Below are 27,306 nucleotides of genomic sequence, written 5' to 3' on the forward strand. Positions count from 1 at the left end.
CTCGCGGGCCCGGAGCCCCGTCCTGGCTCCGCCCCTGCTCGTTTTAAAAGCGCCCCTTGCATTGTTTTTTAAGGCGAGAGATGGGGAAGAAAGCCCGGCCCGCGCCCGCCCGCCTGCCTGCCTGCCCGCCTCGCTGGCTGTCTGCTTTTGCAGGGCTGCTGGGAGTTTTTAAGCTCTGTGAGAATCCTGGGAGTTGGTGATGTCAGACCGGTTGGGTCATTTGAAGGTTAGCCGCCCGGGAAGGGTTCACCGAAAGTTCACTCGCATATATTAGGCAATTCAATCTTTCATTCTGTGTGACAGAAGTAGTAGGAAGTGAGCTGTGCGGAGGCAGGAGGGTCTATTCTCCGCCCAAGGGGGGACCCGCCTTCCCCCACGCGCGCCGTGTGAGGACTGGGATGCCGAGGACGCGGGCGAGCCGGGCAGGGCTCGTCTGGGCACCGTCGGGGTAGGATCCGGACCGCCTTCGGGAGGCGGTGGGCGAGCGTCTGCCTGGAAGGAGGACTTGGGATCTTGCTGGGAACCCCCCCGCCCCGGCTGGATTGGCCGAGCAAGCCTGGAAAATGGTAAATGATCATTTGGATCAATTACAGGCTTTTAGCTGGCTTGTCTGTCATAATTCATGATTCGGGGCTGGGAAAAAGACCAACAGTCTACGTGCCAAAAAAGGGGCAGAGTTTGATGGAGTTGGGTGGACTTTTCTATGCCATTTGCCTGCACACCTAGAGGATAAGCACTTTCGCAGACATTCGGTGCCGGGGAGATCATGTTTGACTGTATGGATATTCTGTCAGTGAGCCCTGGGCAGATCCTGGATTTCTACTCTGCGAGTCCGTCTTCCTGCATGCTTCAGGAGAAAGCTCTCAAAGCATGCTTCAATGGATTGACCCAAACCGAGTGGCAGCATCGGCACACTGCTCAATGTAGGTTTATTATTTTTTTTTTCCCCCTTCTTCTACCCAGAAAAAAAAAAAAAAAAAAAAAAAAAATGAATTGCCTCTCTTGCATGCAATAAAGACATTGGAAATAAACTGCATCGGTAGCGAGACAAAGGATTTAATGATTTAATGCTGAAGGGGTGTGATATGCTGGCATGCATATTGATCTCCCTGGGCTGAAAATTTCCTGTTAGAGGTTTTCTTCCCAAATCACCCCTCCCCGCCCCGCGCGGCCCCTCTCCTTACCAACCTTCTAGCGTTTTTTGAAAGCAGTTAAAAAAAATATGCATGGAGGGGGAGGAAAAAGTAGAGGGTGACCACAGGACTTTGAAACATTCTTCCAGTAGGGCCGTTTGACACATCGTGCAGTTTCTACTAAAGCGTATGCAGGAGGAGAATTTAACTTTGCTGTTGTTTGGATTCAACTGCTAGTTGTACAGATCTCCCCCCCCCCCCCCCACACCCCTTGTGTATTTCAACAGTTCAAAGTAATTAAAAGATGACTTCTTCCTTGCAAGAAATTTAGCCTAATTAAGGTGGCTGGTGCTCCCTAACTTCATAAAACCACCAGTCCCGGCTGCTGCCTCCAATGTTTTCCTTGCTAAGGAAAGGCAATATTTCTTAGCATTGACCCTGCTGCCACCTTTCCAAGTCACTTTGTTGGTCTAAGAAGTTGCTGTTTTGCTAGAAAACTACTGGCAATGAACACCCCTCGGGCTGAGCCATCCGTTACTTCCATATCTTGCAATGCAATCAGGAGCATGGACATCGGGTAAAGGGAAGAAAAAAAAAATACAAGAGGGGTAGCCCAGTTTTTAAAAAAAATATTGACTATTTTGTTATCTGATGCTGACCCGGTGCCGAGGCACGCATCTGGTCAACAGTAGCCTGGCCGCAGGATTGAGAAATGGTCAGGAGTCCCAGCAGATCCCACCTTCGGGTGGCTGCATGGGAACCTGCAGGATGCTTCACCGCCCTGACAGTGATTTAGACAAATGACTCAGCTATCGATCAAAATGTTTTTAGTACTTTATTTGACAATTCATTGGAGCATTAGCCTGAAAATGACATTTTAAATCTTTGTTTTCAAAGAGGTCAAAGTTTAACTGGAAGAAATTGAGTTTTCCTAATAACATGGTGGCTTATCTACAGAGAGAAGAAACAGGAGAGGGGACAGTGACAGGATTTAAATTGTCCTCTCTGAAACTTTTTCTTAAGAATAGAGACTTGCTCCTTGGGCCAGGAAATCAACAGGTTTGTAGCTGAAAAATCAATAACCATTTGATGCCAACAGTCTGGCTGTCTGACTTAACATTTCATAGAAGCCGAAGCAGAGAGAAAAGAATATCGTTTTCAGAAGGCGCCTTAATCTTCAGCTGCTCCCCAAATGCCTTTTGTTTTTTTGGTGGCTGTTTGCTTTCTGGAGAACTCAAAGAAACTTGAGTGGGACAAAATAATTTTCCAGACCACTAAGAGATCGTTTAGACCTGTCCTCTCTGTAGCAATGAAAACCGTATGAGCGATTTCTGTTGGAATCCCAGGGAACTGGAGCTCTCTGAAACTTTTTTCTTGTTAGAGAAAGTTGCAGTGAGACATATTTTTTAACAGAAGGGGGAAAAAATGCTCAGGATCCTCGCCAAAAGTTATTAGACCTAATAGAGCTTTTACATGTGGACAGTCTTCCTTTTGTAATTAACACTCCAAACATGCCTATTAAGTTGTAAGAGTGGGGGGAAAGCTTTGTTTGTTCTTGAACAAGTTAAACAAGGGATTTGCTTTATCTAGGGAGAGCCAGTGGTGAATGTGTCATTCGCCTAAAACCAACCGATAAGCAAGAAGTGTTGATAACAGCAAAGTTTAGCTAATCAAAGAAACTTGCATTAGACAAAGTAAATAAAGGCATTTGACAAAGGGATTTCAGAAATTCCAGTGCCTTATTTTTGTAAGCAGGGCAATTAGTTCTTATTGTGGTCAATTTCACAAGGGTTTGAATCCCACACCCCAACTTTAGGTTAAATGAATAAAATGTAAATATTGCTCGTGCCCCTGCAGGGCTGCTTTATCTGCCATAAGCCACTTTGTGACTGGCCAGTTTTGTTGTTCCAGCGGTTAGGGATTTTTTTTTTTTTTTTTAGCATAGATTAAACTAAAAATTTCCTTTTTTAAGATTCTGAGAAATGTCTGTGCCGTGCAGTGTTTGGTCCAGGGTGGTATAGCTAGTTAGGGCTTTTGAAATAAAAGTATATTAGGGCTATGTGTGTATATGTAAGAGCATAAAAACCACAACCTTTTCCATTTTACTTAATGGCTGTTTTGACGAGAAGCAGATCTGTTTGTGCTTTTAACACAGAGGAAACAGCAGGCAAAGAAAAAAATAGTACTAAATTCCAACCAAAACTATTTTGTGCGTTGAGATCCTACTTATTTTTTTTATGGTGTGTGTGTGTATGTGTGTGTGTAAATTAAGTAGAACCTTTGAACACATCACCAGAAGCTTACTTAGAAAGGTGTTAGAATGCTCCCTTTATTTTCTTTTTCATTTTAAAGACAGAAAAATGATACGCCATCCAGCTGCTGGGTGTCGTCGGGCCTATGAGTTGCTTGTTATAAGCATTCGAAGTCAAAATTAGGGGATTACTAAGGCAATATGGTATAAGTATTACGTTTGAAATCTGCCCCAAACAGGTATAGGAGTCACTAAATTTCTGTTTTGTTGCCTCTTGGATGGATTATGTTGGTTTTAGGCTACCCCAGATGTTTTAAGCCTTAATTGTACAGTGGGCATAGGATACCTCAGTATTTTGTGGTTTAAATATAGTTGCGTTGGTGAAATCACAAATGTGATAACTTCTTGGCCCTTTTCCCTGTCTTCTCCCTACTTGACACATCAAAAGGAAAAGAAAAAAATATTTTCTTTTTAAATAAAATGTTGCCCACTAATCAGAATATTTTTTTTCACTTGGGGGTCTCATTGTGTCACCCAGGCTGGAGTGCAGTGGCATGAGCACGGCTCATCACAGCTTCGACCCTCTGGGCTCAGGCGATCCTTCTGCCTCAGCCTCCCTGGGACTACAGGCACGCGCCACCGCACCTGGCTAATTTTTTGATTTTTTTTTTTTTTTTTGTAGAGATGAGTTCTCACTATGTTGCTCAAGCTAGAAGAAATTATTTTTTGAAACAAACAGCAGTGATGTGTGTGATTAAGAAATGAGAAAAGTCCCCCTTTCAAAGTGCTGGGACCCAGATTTTAAGCAGTAAACAGTATCCAAGTCCTCTCCTAGTGAGGTATAAATTGGGGTCAAAGTGGCAAAATCAAAGATACCCTCTGAAAGAAAGACTAAATAAAGACTGACAGCCACCGTATGAATTGAATGGGGTTTTGAATAAATATTTCGGTGAAAAGGCCCAATTGTTTTTCTAAAGTAGGACATAATTTTCTGCTTCTTAGCCACATGACGGTGGTAACTAATACCAGAAAGAAGAGAAGGAGCAGGACTTTTGCTTTTGCTTAAATCTCAAAAGAAAGCGCGGGATAGGGTTGTTTGAAAACAAGTGAGATTGATTCACAACATTTTTCTTCCTTGTAGAAAACAAGCCATATGAAGATATTGTCAGTATCCAGATACATTGGTACGCCTGACAGGGGCGTGTTGATGTGCAACTTAGAAGAAAAAAAGCACAAGTTTAAATTTTATTGCCAGAAGAGTGGATTCTAAAAACACAGAACAGGAGGAGTGGTAGACATCTGTGCTCTTAAACTTAAGCTATGGAATTGATTTGGAAGCTCTCGTTAGAATTTGCTTCGCCAGCCTATAATATAAAGGCTTTGCATCGAATCAGGCCTTTTTACTTAATAAATGACCAGAATGGGCATTTCTGATAGGCAAGTGAACCTGAGTCAGAAGTTTCCTTCTCATTTCTAGAAGCCTGTGGCCAACTGTATACAGCCAGTCTGTATAGTCACTGACTTTTCTCTAAAGCATTAGAATAAAAGAAAGTTATTCTTGGTGTCAGACACGTATAATTTAACTTCAACACATGGCTGAAAAAGAATGAAAACGCTTCTCTTTTCTTCTTTACACATTCTACAAATGTCATTAACTTTATCTGAGAGTGGAATTACATGATAAATAGCAAAGATTATAAATTCTGCTCTCAACGAATTTATAATTTTTTAAATCAGTTGTTTTTTTTTTTAAGGCTGGGAATTTTTTAGTGAGAAAGTTATTTTCTGGGAGGAAGATGGCGATGTAAAACCAAGACACAAAATATAAGACTCTTCACAAGTTGCACAGGACTTTATTTCACAATAAATGCAGTGTTCATTTTGGGACATCTTAGAAAGAATCTTCTATAGAGCTTGTGTTACGTGTAAGTGCCAATAAATTTATCTTTCAATGACATTTTTATACTTTAAATGTTGTAATATAAATTTAGTTAACTATCAATTAAATAGATTATTTCGGAAATAAGAGTTTCTGATAAAGGCTAATCAGAAAAATCTTGGCTGAAAACCTTTCCAAAAGATATTAACGTGGAATCGTGCCTTTCAAATTACAGGGTAGTTATGGCGATCATATATCTCTGATTTTCTAGAATAACCCACTTTCCAATATACTGCCACAGTTCCCACATAAATCATTGAAATATGCCTGATATTTTATACCACGGCATCTCCTAGGCTCTTCCTTGAACCCAGGAGTGGCACAGAAAGTCTTTGTTTGGATTCTATAGTCAATATAACTAGAGCACTCACAGCTTAATTTTTCCATTATGACTGAAGATCGCCTTGTGTTTCTGGGTCATTCTTCCGAACATGAATTCCCTTTGTAGTAAACTGCAGATCTGTAAACAGAAGGCATCCCTTGCAAAACGGACTGGGCTATGGTTCTCACTCTAGCACCTGTGTGCGTAGGGGTGGGGGAGAAAGGAGGGGGAGAGAATTAAATTGTTAGGAACAAATCTGTATCAGCTCTTTGCCAGCTGCTTCTTAAAAAGTGGGAGTTGGGGGTGATGGAGGGACGAGAGCAGGGTGAACTCAGGTTTCAGATTTATCAGTATCCTGCCTGTAAGTGGCTTGGCCTAAGTACCTCTTGTTAAATAGGAGATGAGATACCCTGCCCCGTGTGTAAGATCTAATAGCACAACCTCATCGGTCAACTCCCAATTTCCTTACTTCATCATTAAAAAGCGTGATTCCCATCCACCTCCACATCCCTTTATTTGTTTTTTTTTTTTTTTAATGTATTTATTTATTTATTTTTGAGTTTCTCTGTCACCCAGGTTTTGATTCACTCTGTCACCCAGGCTGGAGTGCAGTGGCAGGATCATGGCTCACCGCAGCCTCCACCTCCTGGGCTCAAGTGATTCTCACCGCAGCCTCCGCCTCCTGGGCTCAAGTGATTCTCCCACCTAGGTCTCCCATGTAGCTGGGACTACGGGGTGCGCACGACCATGCCTGGCTAATTTTTAAATTTTTTTGTAGAGGTGAGGTCTCGCCAGGCTGAGTAGGCTGGTCATGAACTGGACTCAAGGGGTCTGACCGCCTCTGCCTCCTAGAGTGCTGGGATTACAGGCGTGAACCACGGTCCCCCAGCCCCCAAATCCCTTGGAATGAATGAAAAATAAAGTTGCAAATGCTCTCTCTAACTAGGAAGCACTAGAGGGTAAGTCTGCAAGCATTTTATTATTTGTCTTGAACTGTCAGAGCTTCTTTGATGGGAATTCAAGCAGGCAATGGAACTGCTGACTCGCTTTTTCTCTGACCTTGCAGGGTGGGGGAGCTGAAAGGGTCCATGCAGTAAGATAAGACTCTTGGCCCCCTGCATGATAAGGCGAGCACAACAGGAACTGCCGTCATCCAGGCGACCCAACCTGGCCAAGCATTTCCTCTAGATTCTAGGGTTCCAGAAGTGTCCAGGCCTCCCCCAGCCAGTGACGAAGGGACCCACCTCAGGGGAGAGAGAGAGAAGGAAGCTAGTTGTGATGGGGTGATAGTGGGTGATAATGACCCTGATTTCCAAAAGCAGATTTCTTCAAGGAGAACAGAGAAAAACTTGGGGGGTTGGGAGGGAGAAAACGGTTTTAATAAAAGTAGATTCTGAGGTTAGAGTTGTCTGTCATTTTACATTGTCATGGAATAGGTATTTGTTTCCCCAGCTGTCAACAATTTGCCACTGATGTCCCATTAGACCATCTATCCAGCGGTCAGCAAGTATTATCCAGCACAGACTTGCCCGCTGTCTCCTATAGAAAAGAATGTGTCGGAGTTAATTTCTGGTCCTCCTAGTTACTCTTGTAAGTACAAAGTTCCCACCCGTGTTCTCAGAATTGCTGAAGCCATTTCGTTTGTCACCAGCCCTGAGACCACTGACAGTTTTTTACTTCCCTGTTTCTATCTTTCTTTACTCTTAAACCTAGATTTTTTTTTTTCCCCTCTCTGAAGTATCGCTGAATTGATGTTTGGAGAATGAGAAATTCAAATGAAAGGGCTTTATTTCATTTTTAAAAGGGTTCCTTAGTCCACTGCTGTCTTAAAAGTAACTTCTTTTTTTTTTTTTTTTTTAAGGTTTAATATTGAGCAAGGAATTAGTCTTCTAATTTGACCCATATGTAGTGGAATGTTTGTTTTTGTTGTTATTGATCAACTACTGTTCATCCCAGACAGAAATTTTACCAAGTCAGAAATAAAATAGTTAAATTCAAAATATTGTGCAGGTGAGATGCAATAAGATGAGTACATCAATTAACTGGGAAAAGAAGGTTGGAATCACATCCCACTTTTTTTCCAATTTCCAGAGCAAATGAAGACCTCAAATAATAAATTCGTCTTCTCAAAAATATTAAAGCTTTCAGCAGCCACAGTGCCTCTCATGTCATCAAAGTCCATAATTATAAAAAGGCTGATGATCTGAAGGCCATTTCAGCTTCAAAAGATTTTTTAGGGTCTGGTCTATTGGAAAGCTTGGGGGTATAATTAACTAAAATGGAAATGGAGGCAGCGAAATTTAGTTCCTGATGTTTTAATTTAGCTCAGTACTGCCATGTGTTATTGGAGAGAATTCTTAAAGGCAAACATAATTATTTCATTATGGTCCTCCAAACGTTTTCGTTGGCTTTAATGACAAGAAGCCGTATAAAAAGGCATACATTTTAATTAGTCCTCCTTATATTTACATCAGATAAATAACAAATAATTGATGAAAAACAAATCTTGGGAATGGATGATTTCACATAGTGTGCTGGTTACAGTTTAATGATGAAACGTTTCTGTGTTGCTTTGCATTTTAATTATCTGTACATGACATGACAGTTGTGGTACCATCGAGCTGAAATACCATTGCTGCCATTTTATTACCCATCCCCCCATCACAATTAATGCCCACGAATTGAAAGCCGAAAAAGGTAGCTAGACACACATCCCCAAGGAGGTAAATGACCGGTTCCATTCATTTGACTGCATTTGTTAGAACTCATTTTGATCACTCTTATCTTTTATGCTGCATCCTTTCGGATTAAGGCCATCAGGAGTTTCACGAGCGAAACGTTACTGTGGCCACATCTGAACACCTTCCTCTCTCCCTCTTGCTGCCTGTTTTGAAGACTTGCGTAAAAGTGTCTTGCCAAACGTGCATTGGAAATTCAGAGAGCCTTTTTCCACGCGATGGGCCAGCTTTACCTTTGATTTTATATGAAAACCCATTTCACATGATTCATCCGTTTGTGGTGTACAGAACACTAATTGTTATTATTGATTTTAAATTCCGTGACCATTACAAGTAACCCAGATGACTGGCAGATAAAGGGTAATAATCCATGGAGTTCTGGAACTGTTTCATGTTTGTCTGGAGTACTTTATGTGATCAATATTAACTGCCCCATTGAAACTAACTGCTGTATCAAATAACAGTCAATCAAATGGAATGTGCTTAGAGATTATTTATTGAAAGCTTTAATTGTTCACTGGGGCCCTGCTTATCAGAGGAACAATAGGAAGTAGAAATAGGATGAACAGGTTTGAATTTGGAGGGAAAGTTGGAGGATGCAGATGGACAGGGCGTCTCTGTGCAAAGAGGCAGGGGTTTCCAGAACCCTAGATAGGGCATAGAGCAGGTGGGAGTTACAGATACTCTCCCAGAGGTGATCCTGTTCCCCGTACCTCAGAGGCTTGCTGGAGAAGAAGGTATGTTTTCTTGTCCTCAGCAGAGGCTGGAAAAAGTTGGCCCTTTTTAAGAGTTTTGTCACTAGCCGGGCTCAGTGGCTCAGCCTGTAATCCCGCGCCTTTGGGAGGCTGAGGTGAGTGGATTGCCTGAGCCCACGGGTTCGAGACCCGCCTGGGCAGCGAGACCTCATCTCTACAGTAAATCAAAAAATCAGCCGGGCGTGGTAGCACATGCCTGTAATTCCGGCTACTCGGAAGGCTGAGGTGGAAGGATCGCCGGAGCCCAGCAGGCGAGGGACCGCTGCACTGCAGTCTGGGCGACAGAGTGAGACTCCAACTCAAAAAAAAAGAGTTTTGTTGCTGCTTCTCCCTAGCCCTCATATGTGTTTTCTCCCCATGCTTCTTTCTACCTATCAGGTCTCAGAGATTCGAAATATTCTGACTCTCGACACAGGATTGATTATTATTATTGTTATTCCCATTTCAGAGCTGTGAAATGAGAATAATAATGTCTCCCTTGTAGGGTTTGTAGAAGGACTGGAGATCTTGCAAAGTAAGATGCTATGTATTTATTTATTCATTTATCTGGAGACAGGGTCTTGCTCTGTTGTCCAGGCTGGAGTGCAAGGGTATGATCCTTGCTTACTGTAGCTTTGAACTCCTGGGTTCGAGCAATCCTCTTGTCTCAGTCTCCTGTAGCTGGGACTGCAGGCCTATGCCACCATGCCAAGATTTTTTTTTTTCAGTCAGGGTCTCGCTCTGTTGCCCAGGCTGGAATACAGTGGCACAGTCACAACTCACTACAGCCTCAAACTCTTGGGCTCAAGTGATCCTCCTGCTTCAGCCTCCTGAGTAGCTGGGACTACAGGCATGTTGGCACCATACCCAGTTTATTTTTTTTTATTTTTGTAGAGTCGAAGTCTCGCTATTTTGCCCAGGCTGGTCTCAAACTCCTGGGCTCAAGCAATTCTCCTGCCTTGGCTTCCCCAAATGATGGGATTACAAGCATGAGCCACCATGCTGGGCCTTAATTTTTAAATATTTTTGTAGAGATGGGATCTCATTTTATTGCCCAGGCTTGTCTTGAACTCCTGGCCTCAAGTGATTCTCCTGCCTCTGTCTCCCAAACTGGTGGGTTTACAGGCATGAGTCACTGTGCCTGACCTGTATTCTTGTGTGGAAAACACACAGAGGTTACCAGGTAGACCTTCTGCTCTGTTTTGACATGACACCTGTGTCTTGTGTGCTTTTGCTAATAGTGAACAGCATTTTTTTTAGTCATATCTAAAGTTAGGTATCTCTTCTCCTCAGTGAAGTGGTCCCTCTTTTTCTAACTCATAACCTAGGTGACAGACCCTCCCATCTGTCAGGTGGCAGTGTGGCCTGACTCAGAGTGAATCATCCATTTACCAAACCTCCAGACTTCGTACAGATGATTGACTTTTACGAGTAAGCTTTGTCACCTTCAAGGTTGTCACAATATGGTACGTTTGGCCCAAAGATGCTTTGTGGCACACTTCATGTTTATTGCTCACCGATGGATTTGCTGTCCCAGGGGGCCTTTCGACAAGTGGCTCTTGGGTGTCTGCCACATGCCAGGCTCTTTGATATGATCAGTGGGGTACACTGAGATGAACCAGACACTGTCCCTGCTCCCTCTGGGCTCACGATGCAATGGAAGAACTTGTGCACACAAGCCATTGTGACCCAACCTGCTTAGAACACAAACACACAGATCTGCTGAGGACTTAAAACCTAAGGTCGACGATGGGAAAAACTAAAAACCACTGAGATTCACAGCTGGTCCTTATAGTGGGTGACCAGATGCATTATACATTTTTTTTTTTTTTTTTGATCAGAGTCTCAATCTGTCGCCCAGGCTGGAGTGCAGTGGCACGCTCATGGCCACCGCAGCCTCGACCTCCTGGACTCAGGTGATCCTTCTGGCTCAGCCTTCCAAGTAGCTGGAACCACAGGCGTGTGCCACTACACCCAGCTAATTTTTTGATTTATTGTAGAGATGAGGTCTCACCAAGTTGCCCAGACTGGGCTCGAACCCCTCAGCTCAGGCAATCTTCTTACCTCGGCCTCCCAAAGTGCTGGGATTACAGGCTTGAGCCACTGCTCCCGGCCTGCATTATACATTTTTGGCACAGTGGAGTGATAGCAAAGTTTGTGTGTAGGCCTCGTAGATAAGCTCTAGAAGTCATTCATGAAGAAGAATATTATTTATTTATTTGCTTATTTATTTATTTGGTTGGGATCTCACTCTGTTGCCCAGGCTGGAGTGCAGTGTCATGATCACAGCTTATTGTAGCCTCAACTTTCTGAGCCCAGGAAATCCTCCCATCTTAGCCTCCCAAGTACCTGGGAATACAGGTATGTACCACCATGCTTGGCTAATTTTTAAAAAATTTTTGTTAGGGATGAGTTCTTGCTATATTGCCTAGGCTGGTCTCAAACTCCTGGCCTCAAGCTATCCAAAGTGCTGGAAGTATAGGCATAAGCCACCGTGCCAGGCCATGAAGAGGAATTTCCTGTCTATCTTGAGCAACAGAATGAGGACATACCATCCAAGCTTGCTTCTTGAAGTCTCTCATATGGGTGTTTCTAGAGTGTTCTTTTGTAGTTGTGCTTGATTGGATTTTTAAAAAGCACGTATTTCTTGATGACCCTTTCTGTGATTTATTGCTGTGCAACAAACCATCTTAACTCTTTGTGATCTAACAATTTATGATCTCATTATTCTGGGCAGACCTTCCACTCCACATGGCATCGGCCGGGGCTGCATCATCCTGGCTACATTGGGTGGGAAGTCCACAGAGGCCCGCTCTATTGGCTGGCATGGATGTCGATTGTGGGGAGAGCTCGGTGGGGGCCGTGGATGGAGTCCTGTGTCTGCATGTGGCTTGCGTGGCCTGCTGCAGGACAGTGTGGTTCTGAGAGCGTGCCCAAGATAGAGGTGGCAGAAACTCCCAGTTTTCTTAGGGGCAAGGTCCAGAGCTGGCAGAGAGTGACCCTTGCTGTATTCTACTAGCAAGCTGTCACAGGGCTGGCCTGGACTCAGTAAGTCCAGCAAGGGACTTTCAGCAAGGGAGGATTGACGGAGGTCTCCTGTGATCTTCAGTCCCCTATGACAAGCATAGCGTATGTGCCCTATGAGGAGACAGACCGTGTTGTCTTCTGAAGATGACTCAATTGAAGACAGATCGTGAGGCAAGTGGTCAGTTTGTTTTTTGGCTAGTTAAATATTTAATAAACTGGGCATGGAGGCTCATCCCTGTAATTCCAGCACTCTGGGAGGCAGAGGCGAGAGGATTGCCTGAGCCCGTGGGTTCGAGACCAGCCTAGGCAATTTGTCAAGACCTCATCTCTACAGTAAATCAAAAAATTAGCCGGGGGCGGTGGCACATGCCTGTAGTTCCAGCTACTTGGAAGGCTGACGCAGAAGGATCATCTGAGCCCAGCAGGTGGAGGCTGTGGTGGCTGTGAGCATACCACTGCATTCCAGCCTGAGTGACAGAGTGAGACTCCTACTCAAAAAAAAAAAACGTGTGTGTGTGTGTGTGTGTGTGTGTGTGTGTGTATGTGTATAGAAAGATACAAAGAGAGCTGGGTGCATGGTGGCTCACACCTGTAATCCTAACATTTTGAGAGGCCGAGGCAAGAGGATTACCTGAGTCCAGGGGTTCACGACCAGCCTGGGCAACATGGCAAGACCTCATCTCTACAGTAAATTAAAAAATTAGATGGATGTAGTGGTACATACTTGTAGCTCCGGCTACTTGGGAGGCTGAGTGGAAGGATCACCTGAGCCCAGTGGGTCAAGTCTGCGGTGGTCGTGAACATGCCAACATGCACTCCAACATGCACTCCAACCTGGGATATGGACTGAGACTCCAACTCAAAAAAAATAAAAATAGGCCGGGCTCGGTGGCTCAGCCTGTAATCCCAGTACTTTGAGAGACCGAGGTGAGTGGATTGCCTGAGCCCACGGGTTCGAGACCCACCTGGGCAACTTGGTGAGACCTCATCTCTACGATAAATCACAAAAATTAGCCGGGCATGGTAGCGTGCGCCTGTAGTTCCAGCTACTTGGAAGGCTGAGACGGGAGGATCGCCGGAGCCCAGCAGTTCGAGGCTGCAGTGACCAGGAGTGTGCCACTGCACTCCAGTCTGGGCGATGGAGTGAAACTCCAACTCAAAAAAATAAATAAATAAAAATAAATAAAAATAAAAAATTATACATATATGTGTATATTTACACACACACACACACACACACACACACACACACACAGAGACAGAGCAAGAGAGCGCGCTGGGTGCATGGTAGCTCATGTCTGTTATCCCAGCACTTTGGGAGGCCAAGGCAAGAGGATTGCCTGAGCCCAGGGGTTCGAGGCCAGCCTGGGCAACATGGTAAAACCTTGTGTCTATAATGAATCAGAAAAGTAGCTGGGTGCAGAGGTGCGCACCTGTAGCTCCAGCTACTTGGAGGGCTGAGGTGGAAGGATCACCTGAGCCCAGCGGGTCAAGGCTGCGGTGGCTGTGAGCATGCTACTGCATTCCAGCCTGGGCTATAGAGTAAGATTCCGACTCAAAAACAAACAAAAAATATTTGATGGAATTCTACTCTGATGACTGCACATACATTATCAGCTAACCCTCACATCCCTATGGAGAAGATATTGTCTTCCCTTTGTTTATTTTTTTAAGTTAGGGTCTCACTCTGTCACCCAGGCTGGAGTGCAGTGGCACATCACAGCTACCGCAGCCTCAACCTCCAGAGCTCAGGTGATCTTTCTGCTTCAGCTCCCAAGTAGCTGGGACTACGGGTACTCACTACCATGCCAGCTAATTTTTAAATTTTTTTCTAGAGACCGGGTCTTGCTATATTGCCCAGGCTGATTTTGAACTCCCGGGCTCCAGCAATCCTATCACCTCGGCCTCCCAAAGCTGGGATTACAGGTGTGAGCCACCGTGCCCAGCCTGTCTTCACTTTTGAGACGAAGACAGACACAGAGGCTCAGAAAAGGTGAGTGACATGGCCAAAGTCACTGGTAGTCAGCTGCAGGGCTGGGTTCCAAGTCCCAGGAGATCTTTTCTCAGCCTCTATGTGGGAATCTTTGCTCTTGGGGGTCCTTTGCTTTGAGAACTCTGTCCTCCCTGTCAGCTGAGTGAAGAATTCCTGAACATGTTCTGTGCCCTGATCCTACCAATAAAGGACCAAGGAGTGTCCGGGTTTGGGGAAGAGGTGGAAAAGAGAGAGGTCAAGCATGGGAACTCACATAATTTCCTGCAGTGACATTATTTTCTCTAATATAAACCACAGTGTAACGTTGTGGAGGAAACTCTGCCCAAACTGGGAGGCTGTTTTACTCTCTTGCCCTTTTGTTTTCGCATCCTGTTTGCAGCTGGAGTCTCTGCACTGGTCTGGTCACTGCTGTAGCTCGTGGGGGTCGGGAGCAGGATTAGTCTAAGATTGACTGGGGTGTCATCAGAAAACCAGAGATGGGAAGTGGGACTTCTCGTGTGGTTCTGGTTGACTCAGAGCCCACATCTATGATGGGTACTGAGTTGCTTGTGCCAGTTGCTGCCTCTTAGTTAAGTAGCTCTGTTGTGTCTTCCAGGACCAAAGATAAGAAATAAACATTGAAGGGCAACCCCTTCGGGTCCCCTTCCTCTGTGGGAGCCTTTCTGTCCTCTCAATAAATCCTACTTTCGAAAAAAAGGAAGGAAGGAAGGAAGGAAGGAAGGGAGGAAGGAAGGAAGGAAGGAAGGAAGGAAGGAAGGAAGGAAGGAAGGAAGGAAGGAAAAAAAGAAAGAAAGAAAGAAAGAAAGAAAGAAAGAAAAAGATTAAAAAAGAAGAAAGGGCCGGGCACATGGTGGCTCGCACCTATAATCCCAGCACTTTGGGAGGCCGAGGTGAGAAGATTGCCTGAGACCATGGGTTCGAGACCAGCCTGGTCAACTTGGTGAGACCTCATCTCTATAATAAATCAAAAAATTAGCTGGGTGTGGTGGCGCATGCCTGTGGTTCCAGCTACTTGGTAGGCTGAGGTGGAAGGATCGCCTGAACCCAGCAAGTCGAGGCTGCGGTGGCTGCGAGCGTGACATTGCACTCCATCATGGGCAACAGAATGAGACTCCAGCTCAAAAAAATAAAAATAAAAATAAGAAGAAAGAACTGGGCTCGGTGGCTCAGCCTGTCATCCCGCGCCTTTGGGAGGCTGAGGTGAGTGGATTGCCTGAGCCCGCGGGTTCGAGACCCTCCTGGGCAGCGAGACCTCATCTCTACAATAAATCAAAAAATCAGCCGGGCGTGGTAGCGCATGCCTGTAATTCTGGCTACTGGAAGGCTGAGGCGGAAGGATCGCCGGAGCCCAGCAGGTCGAGGCTGGGGGGGCCGGGAGTGGCCACTGCACTCCAGTCTGGGCGACAGAGTGAGACTCCAACTCAAAAAAAAAAAAAAAAAAGAAGAAAGAAATTTTTCTGCTAGTAAAGTTGAGTTGATATTTTAATAGTTTCCATGGATTTTAAGTATCTATTGTGTTTTAAAGATTCCAAACCTTAATTAATCATTACTACTTAGTGAAATGTATGGGGATCATGGTGATTATTATCAGCCTCTCAGATAATGCTCTGATTTCAGGAACTCCAAATATATTTTATTTATGTATTTATCATTTTTTTATCTTTTATTTTTTGAGTGAGAGTCTCGTTCTCTTGCCCAGGCTGGAGTGCAGTGGCACGCTCATGGCCAACACAGCCTTGACCTGCTGGGTTCAAGTGGTCCTTCTGCCTCAGCCTTCAAAGTAGCTGGAACTACAGGTGCGCACCACCACGCCCAGCTACTTTTTTAACTTTATTGTAGAGAGAATGTCTTGCCAAGTTGCCCAGGCTGGTCTCAAACCCCTGGGCTCAGACAATCCTCTTGCCTCCACCTCCCAAAGTGCCGGGATTGTGGGCGTGAGCCACTGCACCCGGCTCTTAATAAATTTTTTTTTTTTTTTTTGAGTTGGAGTCTCACTCAGTCACCCAGACTGGAGTGCAGTGGCATGCTCTTGGCCACCACAGCCTCGACCTGCTGGGCTCTGGCGATCCTTCCACCTCAGCCTTCCAAGTAGCTGGAACTACAGGCGTGTGCTACCACGCCTGGCTAATTTTTGATTTTATTGTAGAGATGAGGTCTCGCCAAGTTGCCCAGGCGGGTCTCGAACCCACAGGCTCAGGCAATCTACTCACCTCGGCCTCCCAAAGCGCAGGATTACAAGCTGAGCCACCGAGTCCGGCTCTCTAAAATACATTTTTAATGTGATATATTTTCTGTATTTTTAGGTGGTTTGTTTTAGGTGTTTGTTTTTGAGTCGGAGTCTCTGTCTCCCAGGCTTGTATGCAGTGGCGTGCTGTTGGCCACCTTAGCCTTGACCTCCTGGGCTCAGGCGATCCTTCTGCCTCAGCCTCCTGATTAGCTGGGACTACAGGTGTGTGCAACCGTGCCTGGCTAATTTTTTGATTTATTGTAGAGACGAGGTCTCTCCATGTTGCCCAGACTGGTGTGTTCTGAATCTTTATACACCATGTTCTACCTGTTTCTTTTACTTGAAATCTGATTGTTGTTGAATTATCTATTATGAGGAACTAGAGACAGATGGCCCAACGCAAGTGGCTTGCTGGCAGTCACGTAGCAGGTTCTAAATGGAAGCGACTTTGTATCTGCAAGATCCTGACACGTGACACAGTGTGATGCAACGGGGCTGGGAAGATGCTTTTCACACACTGCCCCTGCTGTGGGAGCTTGGACTCCAGGGTGCCTCAGTTTGTTCATCTGTAAAATGGATCCCTAATACCTATTTTGCAAGCTTAAAGTCAAAGTCTTAGCCAAAGACTTAAATAAGAGCATATATTTTACACATAATTCTTAGTACATAGATTATTTTCTCTGCTATCTTACTATTAATTTTTTTAATGCAAAAAGGCTGAAAAAAAACTTTACGGCATATACCTAGATATTCACCACCGTGTGTCTACCATCGACAAGATCCGCTTTCTTCTCTGTGTTTCTACCCTTTTCTCCTTGTGTGTGTGTTGTGTTTTGTTTTTGCTTTACTGACTCGGTTCCCTCACTCTACAGGAGCTCAGGTGGTCTTTGAGGTCAGGTATTGTGTGTTTTACCTCTGTCTTCCCAGTGTGTAGTGCTTAGTCTGTGATCAGCACTCAGTGAGTCCCTGGATATGCTCAAGTGAATGGCCCTCTTAATGTACTCGATATCGATGCCCTCCAGTAGAACTTTCTAGAATAATGGAAAGGCCCTATCATTCTGTGTTGTCCAGTCTGGCCGTTGCTAACCATGTATGGCTCTTGAGCACTTGAAATGCAGCTAATCTTTCTGAGGAAGTGAATTTTTAATTTTATGTCACTTCAGTTCACTTAATGTGGCTTGTGGCTACCTCATTGGCCAACGCGGCACTGCATTCTTCAGCTGTTATTACTTTTTCCGGTATTTGTGCACGCTCTCTGTTTATTTCCCTTTCCCCTTCAGCCTTTACTCTTCTCTCTATTGCTATTAACAAGCTCTAATTATCTCTCTATGTAGCTGGCAAATAGACCTCGGGAAAATGTAAACAGAATACTGGAAGGTGGTGATTTCAGTCATTGTCGAGCTCCTTTTCCTTCTGGGTGGAACGATTTTTCCCGGGGCCTGGCAAATATTTAGCACTTACTGTGCTAACATTTAGTTTGCAGAGTTTAACCAAGATTTTTAGAGTCCCCTTGGGCTGGAATTAGATTCCTTGTAGCAGTCGCATCCTGTGCTGGCATACAGTGTCAATTCCTGTGCCACACCTGCCTGGTTTTCCAATGGACACAGAGTATCTTCCAGCATCTTCAAGCTTTCTACTCAGCTTGAACATGTCAGCAGACTTAAGGGAGGCAGCAGGACAGGCCATACTCAGTGGATGCCTCAGTGTGCCTTCCAGAAAGTGCCATGCACTCCCCATGGGAACGGCTTCTCTTGCTCACACATCTGTGCTCTTTTGGAACCCAGCGCCTGGTACACAGTAGGTGTTCAAAAATAGGCTGAGTGTAGTTCATTGGAAATGAACTGGAAACTCAGGACAGCTTAGGTGGTCTCTGCTTTTATAGATTTATAGATTTTTTTTTTTTTTTTGAGTTGGAGTCTCACTCTGTCACCCAAACTGGAGTGCAGTGGCCGCTCCTGGCCACTGCAACCTCAACCTGCTGGGCTCTGGCGATCCTTCCAAATAGCTGGAACTCTGGCGATCCTTCCAAATAGCTGGTAGGCGTGCGCTACCATACCTAGCTGATTTTTTTGATTTATTGTAGAGATGAGGTCTCGCCAAGTTGCCCAAGTGGGTCTCGAACCCGCGGGGTCAGGCAATCCACTCACCTCGGCCTCCCAAAGCACGGGATTACAGGCTGAGCCACCGAGCCTGGTTAGATTTATAGATTTTATGTGTGTATTTATTTTGGGGTCACCCAAAACACCCGAAGCAAACTTGAGGGGCTGTCAAAACCTTGGGAGGTTCAAGTTGGTTGTGCTCATCGATGTGTTTGCTGGAAAACTGGCCTGAACATAGTAGAATGGGATATTTACTGGGACTTCTGGCACTTACTTTGATGACACAGGAATAGATTTTCTGATGGTGCTCCCTCCTGTTAACCAGGACACTACCACTCTTCTCTCTCCTCCCTTTTTTTTTTTTTTTTTTGGTTCATCTCTAGGAATAGTGTGCAAAATGTAAATAAAAATAAAGCTAGCCGCTGGGCACGGTGGCTCATTCCTGTTATCCCAGCACTTTGGGAGGCCAAGGCAAGAGAATTGCCTGAGCCCAGGGATTCCAAACCAGCCTGGGCAACTTGGCGGGACCTTGTCTCTACAATAAACCAAAAAATTAGCTGGGCATGGTGATGCATGCCTGTGGTTCCAGCTACTTGGAAGGCTGAGGCAGAAGGCTCGCCTGAGCCCAGCAAGTTGAGGCTGAAGTGACCACGAGCGTGCCACTGCACTCCAGCCTGGGTGACAGAGTGAGACTCTGACTCAAAAAACAACAACAAAAAAAACCCCCAAATAAAGCTACAGCAACAATCAAGAGATACTTTTGAACCAAGGTTTACTTCCTCCCACTCCTGTGATTTCAAGTTGTAATTGATTTTTATTCAAGTGAAACAGGATGGGCGAGGTGGCTCACACCTGTAATCTCAGCATTCTTGGAGGCCGAGGTGGGAGGATCGCTTGAGGCCAGAATTTCGAGACCAGTCTGAGCAACACAGTGAGACTTTGTCTCTACAAAAAAAAAAAAAAAAAATAGTTGAGTGTGGTGGTTCACACCTGTATTCCCAGCTACCCAGGAGTCTGAGGTTGGAAGATCACTTGATCCTGGGTGGTTGAGGCTGCAGTGAGCTGTGATCATGCCACTGCACTCCAGCCTGTGTGACAGAGTGAGACAGTCGCCATCATCATAATTAATAATTATTAAGTGCTTGCTATGCCCCAAGTGCTTAAATGAACTGTCACCTGTTCCTCGCAGCACCCTGAAGAGCAAGCCTATCTTAAAGATGCAGATGCCTGGGCACTGAGGGGTTCAACTTCCCACCTCAGATCTCCTGAGTAGGAGGAAGCAAGTCAGAAGTTCCCAGCTCAGCTTCTCATAATATCGGGTTCCTCCTGCGCTTTGGGAGGCTGAGGTGAGTGGATTGCCTGAGCCCGCGGGTTCGAGACCCGCCTGGGCAACTTGGCGAAACCTCATCTCTACAATAAATCAAAAAATCAGCCGGGCGTGGTAGCACGCGCCTGTAGTTCCAGCTACTTGGAAGGCTGAGTCGGAAGGATCGCCGGAGCCCAGCAGGTCGAGGCTGCGGTGGCCAGGAGCGGCCACTGCACTCCAGTCTGGGTGACAGAGTGAGACTCCAACTCAAAAAAAAAAAAAAATTGGGTTCCTTTTCTTTGCCGATGATGTAAAATGCTATTTTCTTCCTGGAGAAGAGATTCGGGAAGGTTGGAACCTCAGATCCCACAGAATAATAAAAGGGCTTCCAAGGGAAAGCTGGAAACAATACGTTTTTAACAAAATGGGCAGTTCCTCTAATTGCTGGGCCCCTACTGTTCAATTCCTTTTAATGTCCCAATTCATTAAATTATGCGCACACACAGGCTTATTATTTACAGATGTATGCACTTCTAACTGGCTCATAGGAAACAGATGTTTCGTGAAAGGTACCAGAGAACAAGTGATCTAAATCCTCCTTTAGTGAGTATCAAGTGTGGGTGATGGCCTTACCTGCGGGCCTTTTGCTATTATTTTGAATTGCCATGTCCAGAGTGGGCGGGAGGATTCAATGTGTCTCCTGGAGGAACAAATAAAAATACAACAGCCCTGTAAGCAAACATCTGCATCTCAGAATAAAAGAGGGTGTGTGCAGGTGAGAGACAGGTGGTGTTCACACGTGCGCGCGAGTAGAAGTGTGAGTGAATTTCACAAGCATTTTTTGAATCGGGGTCTCACTGTGTTGCCCAGGCTGGGGTGCAATGGCACAATCACAGTTCACCGTAGCCTTGACCTCCTGGGCTCAGGCATTCATCTTCCTGCTTCAGCCTCTCAGGTAGCTGGCACTACAGGTGTATGCCGCCACACTCGGCTAATTTTTTGTAGAGATGAGGTCTCACTGTGTTGCCCAGGCTGGTCTTAAATGCCTGGGCTTAAGTGGTCCTCCCACCTCAGCCTCCCAAACTGCTGGGATTACAGGCGTGAGCCGCTGCATCCAGGTCAGATCTCTTTTTCAAAACAAGAGTCACATGACCTAATAAAAATAAACACGACCAGTTCACTGTATTACCATACCCTGGGTGATTTATGTCAGTAGACAGTTATGCCAATACTTCTTCAGAATATTGGGGAGCAATAATGATTGCCTCTCAAGGTTCACAGTGAGATTTATTGTCAGAAGTTCTCCAAACAAAAAACAACAAAAAAATTGGAGCAAAATGATGCCTGAAATTATATCATTTTGCATGCTGAATGCTGGGAACAGTCACAACTGAAATATAAAATGTGATGTGAAATATTAAGTGGCATATCAAGTTTATTGTGTATATGACCATGAGAGTGCATTTTTTTTTTTTTTTTTGGTCTTATGGAGCTCTAAAAAAATCCATGTAATGGATTAAAGGTATTAAAACTCCCATATTCTGCCTGGCTCTAGGCCAGGGAACAAGGCATGATAAATAATCCCAATAGACAGAATATGTAGGAAGGAATTTTAAAATGTATTTATGGCAGACATATTGACCTCCCTAACTAATAAAAATGTATACATGAGGTTGACTTTGAAGAAAATGTGTAGCCTTTGCAACACGCTATAATGTTAGTATGTTTAAAATATTGCCCACTTCTCTGTGACATATGGCTGTCGTATTCTGTCTTTACCCTAAAGGGAGGAAAAGCAGGAATTTCATAGTAACATGTGCACCGCTAAGAAAGAATAGTTTTGATTCCCTTTATCTTACAGCAGCGGTCAGTAAACTGAGCCAAATCTGGCCTGCAGCCTGTTTTTGTAAATAAAGCTTTATTGGAATGTGCTACGCCTGCCCAATTACAGCCTGCCTGTGGTGGCTTTCCCCCTACAGTGGCAAATTTGAGTGGTGGTGACAGGGACCAACCTAAAGTATTGACTCTCTGGCCCTTTGTAAAATCCATGGCCCCTGCTGTAAAACATTAAAACAAATTAGTTAGGAATACAAATGAGGATCTTGTTTCTCACTTATATGAATCTTGTATGTGGATTCAAGAGCCCAATTCTGGATCAAGTCATTTCCTGTGTGACCTTGGCCAAGTCATTTAACTTCTCTGAGTGCCAGTCTCCTCCTGTGAATGATAGGGACTAAAAAACAGATCACAGCTGGGCATGGTGGCTCATGCCTGTAATCCCAACACTTTGGGAGGCTGAGACGAGAGGATTACCTGAGCCCTTGGGTTTGAGACCAGCCTAGGCAACATGGTGAGACCTACATAATAAATAAATAAATAAATAAATTAGCTGGGCGTGGTGGCATACACCTATGGTTCCAGCTACTTGAAAGGCAGAGGTGGAAGAATCACCTAAGCACAGCAAGTCAAGGGTGTGGTGGCTGTGAGCATGCCACTACACTCCAGCCTGGGTGACAGTGAAACTCCTACTCAAAAAGAAAATAACAAAATAATAAAAATCACATGCCGGGCATGGTGGCTCACTCCTGTAATCCCAGCGCTTTGGGAGGCTGAGGCAAGAGGATTACCTGACCCCACAGGTTCAAGACCAGCCTGGGCAACATGGTGAGACCTCGTCTCCACAATAAATAAATTAAAAAATTAGCTGGGTGTGGTGGCACGCACCTGTGTTTCCAGCTACTTGGAAGACTGAGGCAGAAGGTTCACCTGAGTCCAGCAGGTCGCGGCTGCCATGGTTGTGAGCAGTGTGCCACTGCACTCCAGCCTGGGTGACAGAGTGAGACTCCTACTCAAAAACAAACAAACAAACCAACCAGATCACTCATGATAAACATTTTGTCACAAGGGAGCAGATAGGGTAACGTATGTGAAGACATACCTCAGGTCATCTGCCACCATGTAATTTGTGCTGTTGGTGGATTCTTCTGAATCAGTTGAGCTATCATCATTTATTTGACATCACATAATAGGATTTCTATGGAGAGTTAATTTTTTTTATTCCTCTTTTCAACCAACATTTATTGTACTCTTGCTATGTAATGGACTCTCTGTTTTTCCTTTTTTTTTTGTAGAGACTAGGGCTTGTTGTGTTGCCCAAGCTGGCCTCAAACTCCTGGTCTCAAGGTATCCTCCAGCTTTGGCCTCCCTAAGTACTAGGATTTTAGGCATGAACCATCATACCCAGCTGCACTGGCTACTCTTTCAGCCCTGGGTATTTAAAGGCCGGGCAGCCAAAACCTTTGTGTGTGCTAGTAACACATTCTGTCATGGCAGCCTGGGTCGCCGTCAGATCTTTCCTCTAGCTGGGGCCATGTTTGCTGTCTGGCGTTTTGCAGTTGTCTGTTTTCTTGGTCAAGGACAATGTCTTCTATACTAACTTATTTATAACCCAGCACTTACCATGGGTTCTGGCTCCTGCTGGGTGCTGCATCAGTATTTGTCAGCAGCAGAATGGTGCTCACTGGTCATTGCTGCCTTGGTCGGCACCCCCTACCCCACCCCACCTTGGTCCAGTCAAAGGTTTGCGACTTTGGGATTTGAACGGCTCTGGAAGGCTATCCAGTGAGAGATGATTGTGGTAAGGAGGTGTTTAAAGAAGCCGTTTCTGAGGGTGACAGGCAGCCAGAATTGAGGATGGGCAAGGAAAACACAGGAGGAGAAGGCAGTTGCAGGACTTGGGAAGGGACAGCTGGGAGACCTGGAATGCTGACGCGACTTGCTTTACTCATGCCATCAGAAGGGAAAATGGAAGTGAATTTGCTCACACCTGTGATCCTAACTACTCCAGAGGCTGAGGTGAGAGGATCACCTGAGGCCAGGAGTTTGAGTCCAGCCTGGGCATCATGGCGAAACTCCCCCCCATCTCTAAAAAAAATAATAATAATGAAGACAAGTCAAGACATGAGAGTAATGCACAGGAGAAAGGTACAAAGGTGAATAGCACTGAGATCCGTCAGCACAAGCAAGAAACAGTTATGATAATAACTGCTTGTATGACACTCTGCATGCCAAGGGCTTTGTAAGGTGTTATCATTTAATGCTCATAATGATCAAGGATAGCCTATCATTTTATACAAGCAGAAATTCAGGCTAGGAGAGGTTAAGTAACTTGCCCAAAGTCACACAGCTGGGAAGTGGCAGAGTTAGGACTGGAATCTAGGAAGATGGCTCCAGAGGTCATACTTCCAACCACATGCCTCTGACAACTTGTTAGCAAAGATGGACAAGTTCTGGGGTTATCTGAAAAAGATCCGAGGCTTGGGAACTGCTCACAGTTGGAAGGTTGGTGAATATTTTTTTTTGAATTTTCAGATTTTCTTTAGCAATTTTCTTTAAGAAATAAAACTAAGACCCTTTGAAACTCTTCACTTACTCTTATCTAGGAATCACTGCTATGAAAGAAAAATAAATCAACTGAAAATGTTGTCGCATTTCTATACTCTGAAGGATTCTATATAGAGATGTGAGAAGCTGGCTACGCACAAAGACTCATGCCTGTAATCCCAGCACTTGGGAGACTGAGGTGAGAAGATCACTTGAGGTCAGGATTTGAGACAACACAGAAGACCCCATCTCTACAAAAAATAAAAAAATTAGCCAGGTGTGGTAGAGGATGCCTGTAGTTTCTGCTCCTTGGGAGGCTGAGGTGGGAGCATCAGCTGAGTCCAGGAGTTCGAGACCAACCTGAGCAACATTGCAAGACTCTATCTCTGCAAAAAACAGAAAAATTAGCGAGGTGTGGTGGTGCATGCCTGTAGTCCCTGCTACTTGGGTGGCTCATGGGAGCCCAGAAGTTCAAGACCATAGTGAACTGTGATCTTGCCACTGTACTCTAGCCTGGGTAACAGAGTGAGACCCTGTCTCTAAAAATAAAAATTTATAAAATAGAAATTTGAGTATCTTATCAAATAAAATCTCAAATGCATCCTTTTAAACTGCTGCATAATGCTGAGCTCCAGCAATAATAACATTTTCTGGGGTTTTTTTTGAGTCAGGGTCACTCTGTCATCCAGACCAGAGTGCAATGACACAATCATGGCTCACCGCAGCCTCGAACTCCTAGGATGATGAGATCCTCTTAAGCCTCCTGGGCAGCTAGGACTATAGGTGTGCACCACCACGCCCAGCTATTTTTTTTTTTGTAGAGATGGGGCCTCAAAATATTGCCTAGGCTGGTCTTGAACCTCTGGGCTCAAGCCATCCTCCTGCCTCGGCCTCTGAAAGTTCTGGGACTACAGGTATGAGCCACCAGGCTCAGCCAGCAATAACATTTTTGTATGTGTCAACTAGAAGGTGCAGTGAGGATGCTCCCTTCTTCTAATCTTTTCTCCCACCTACTCGTGGCATCTTGGGAGGAGATCAATTCAGCTTCTCATTTGGGGGTACTCCAATTTTGTAGACAACAACAGAACAGCTGTCACGTGGCTTTGGCATTCTAGATATCAGTTTCATCCTTGTGCCAGATAAACTTCATTTAGGGGAGTGTATGTGGCCTTCAGGTGAGGGACAGAGAACTCACCCAGGGTGGAGAGAGGCAAAGCTCCCTAACCCCCCAACCCTCCCCGGCTCCCCGCAGTGCCCTGGCGGGTGTGCAGGCTCCTTTGGCCTGAGTCCCTGTTCCTGACAGTCTTCTGCCACACGCCCTTGGATGGCGGCCAGAGGCCTCTGGAACCTCCGTCTCCACTGCTGTCATTCTCCCTGCGGACGGCTGGCTTCTCTGCGGGGAACAAGCAGAGGGGTTAGTGGGTGTGTGTGTATGTGTGTGTGTGCCTTCTAGTTCGTGTGTGTGCTTCTGGGGGACTTTCCTACTTGACTCCTCTGACCGGAATGGAAAAAAGGGGCATTACTTCTGTCTCCTCAGCTTCTTTCTTTTGAGTTTTCCGGTTTTACTTGTGGTCTTTCTGCTGAGATAACTGTATGTCTGTCTGATTTAGGAATGTCCTGTATATTTCTCTAAAATGTCCTGCCAGGAATGACTGCTTGTGAAAGAAGTTCTGGACAGTCCTAGGAGAGAATGTCATTGTCTTCTCTCAACACTGGGGCCAGACCAGTTCTCTTGAACTCAAGACCATTCACGTTCAAATCTGTGTTCTTTATTTACCAACAGTATGGCCCTGAGCAAGTTACCTGTCTGCCCTGTGCCTCTGGTTTCTTGGTATCTTTATCCTGGACCAGGGTTTCTCAACCTCAGTGCTATTTATAATTGGGACCAGATGATTCTTTGTTTACAGGGAGGGGCTGTCCTGTGCATTGTGAGATGTTTTGTAGCATTCCTGACTCTCCATCTACTAGATCCAGCCAAAAATGTCTCCAGAAATTGCAAAATGTCCCTTGAGTGATAAATTGGTGCCAGTTAAGAACACCTGCCCCAGGCTGGGCACAGTGGCTCATGCCTGTAATCCCAGCACTTTGGGAGGCTGAGGCAAGAGGATTGCCTGAGCCCAGGGGTTCGAGACAGGCCTGGACAACATGGGGAGACCTCGTCTCTACAATAAATTAAAAAAATTAGCCAGGCATGGTGGCGTGTGCCTGTAGTTCCAGCTACCTGGAAGGCTGAAGAGGAAGGATTGCCTGAGCCCAGCAGGTCAAGGCTGCGGTGGCCGTGCCACTGCACTCCAGCCTGGGGGACAGAGTGAGGCTCTGACTCAAAAAAAAAAGAACCCCTGCCCCAGATTAAGGAAAGTAGAAGGAAACTGTGTTGGTAGGATAAAGTAGAGTTGGGGGGGTTATCATTTATTGAGCACTTACTGTGTGCCAGGCAAGTAGCAAACACAGTTTCCCATTTACCAACGGGAATCGGAATTATCTGCATTTCCGGGAAGGAAACACTAGCCCTCAGAGAAGTAAAGAAAACTCTATGGCCATTAAATTAGTAGTGGCAGAAGAGAGACTGAAGTTCAAGTCCACCTGGAAGCAAAACTCACTAACTTCTCTTGGCCTCGTACTCACAGTTTTCTGTAGGTTCCTGGTGTTCTCTTTCTTTTTAGGCATCTAGAACACCCACACAATGAGAATGAAATTAGTTTCAAAGTTATTTGGAGGCTGTTCATGTGGTGTATATTTGTAAGAAACAAAACAGCAAAACGTCTTTGCAGCAAACTTGTAGCTGAGCAAGCAGGGCATTGTTTTGTTGAGAAAGAGGGTTTTGGCTGATTTCTCATGTCATCAACTACACTTGAACTTCCTCGGATCCCAGGCAAGGCATGTGACAGAGCCCGATTTCATTGTTGTCTTCTGAGTATGTCCCTGTTTCTTCTCTGTGAGGGTGGTACTAACGTGGTTTTCAAATATGTTTGTAGTGTGTAAGTGAAGAATGTGTATCTGAAATGATATATACGTGTTAATGTTCTTATTTAAATCTACTTTGCATGCAGGACATTTGATCAGGTAAAAGAATGTCATTTATTAATGAGATAATTGTTTTGTTTTTTTTTTGAGTTGGAGTCTCACTCTGTCGCCCAGACTGGAATGCAGTGGC

The 27,306-nt window shown here is 45.1% G+C and overlaps 1 protein-coding gene across 5 annotated transcripts in view; it reads left to right on the forward strand.

The window, feature by feature from the left end:
* RARB (retinoic acid receptor beta) overlaps positions 1-27,306 on the forward strand; it is a 434,621-nt gene that overhangs the window by 252,905 nt on the left and 154,410 nt on the right. For 2 of the 5 annotated variants that reach the window (XM_008059242.2, XM_021712978.1), the window contains exon 1: positions 52-923. The exons of 1 other annotated variant lie outside the window; for it this stretch is intronic. In XM_008059242.2, the coding sequence (XP_008057433.1) occupies positions 767-923 (157 nt within the window). In that variant the 5' untranslated portion in view covers positions 52-766. Of the gene's footprint in view, positions 1-51; positions 924-27,306 lie in introns of those variants that run through there. 2 more of the 5 variants (XM_008059243.1, XM_008059244.1) reach the window with 2 other exon arrangements.

This window comes from Carlito syrichta, unplaced genomic scaffold (genome assembly GCF_000164805.1).
Source record: "Carlito syrichta isolate Samal-C Ts95f unplaced genomic scaffold, Tarsius_syrichta-2.0.1 Scaffold303979, whole genome shotgun sequence".
NCBI classification, from domain to species: Eukaryota; Metazoa; Chordata; class Mammalia; order Primates; family Tarsiidae; genus Carlito; species Carlito syrichta.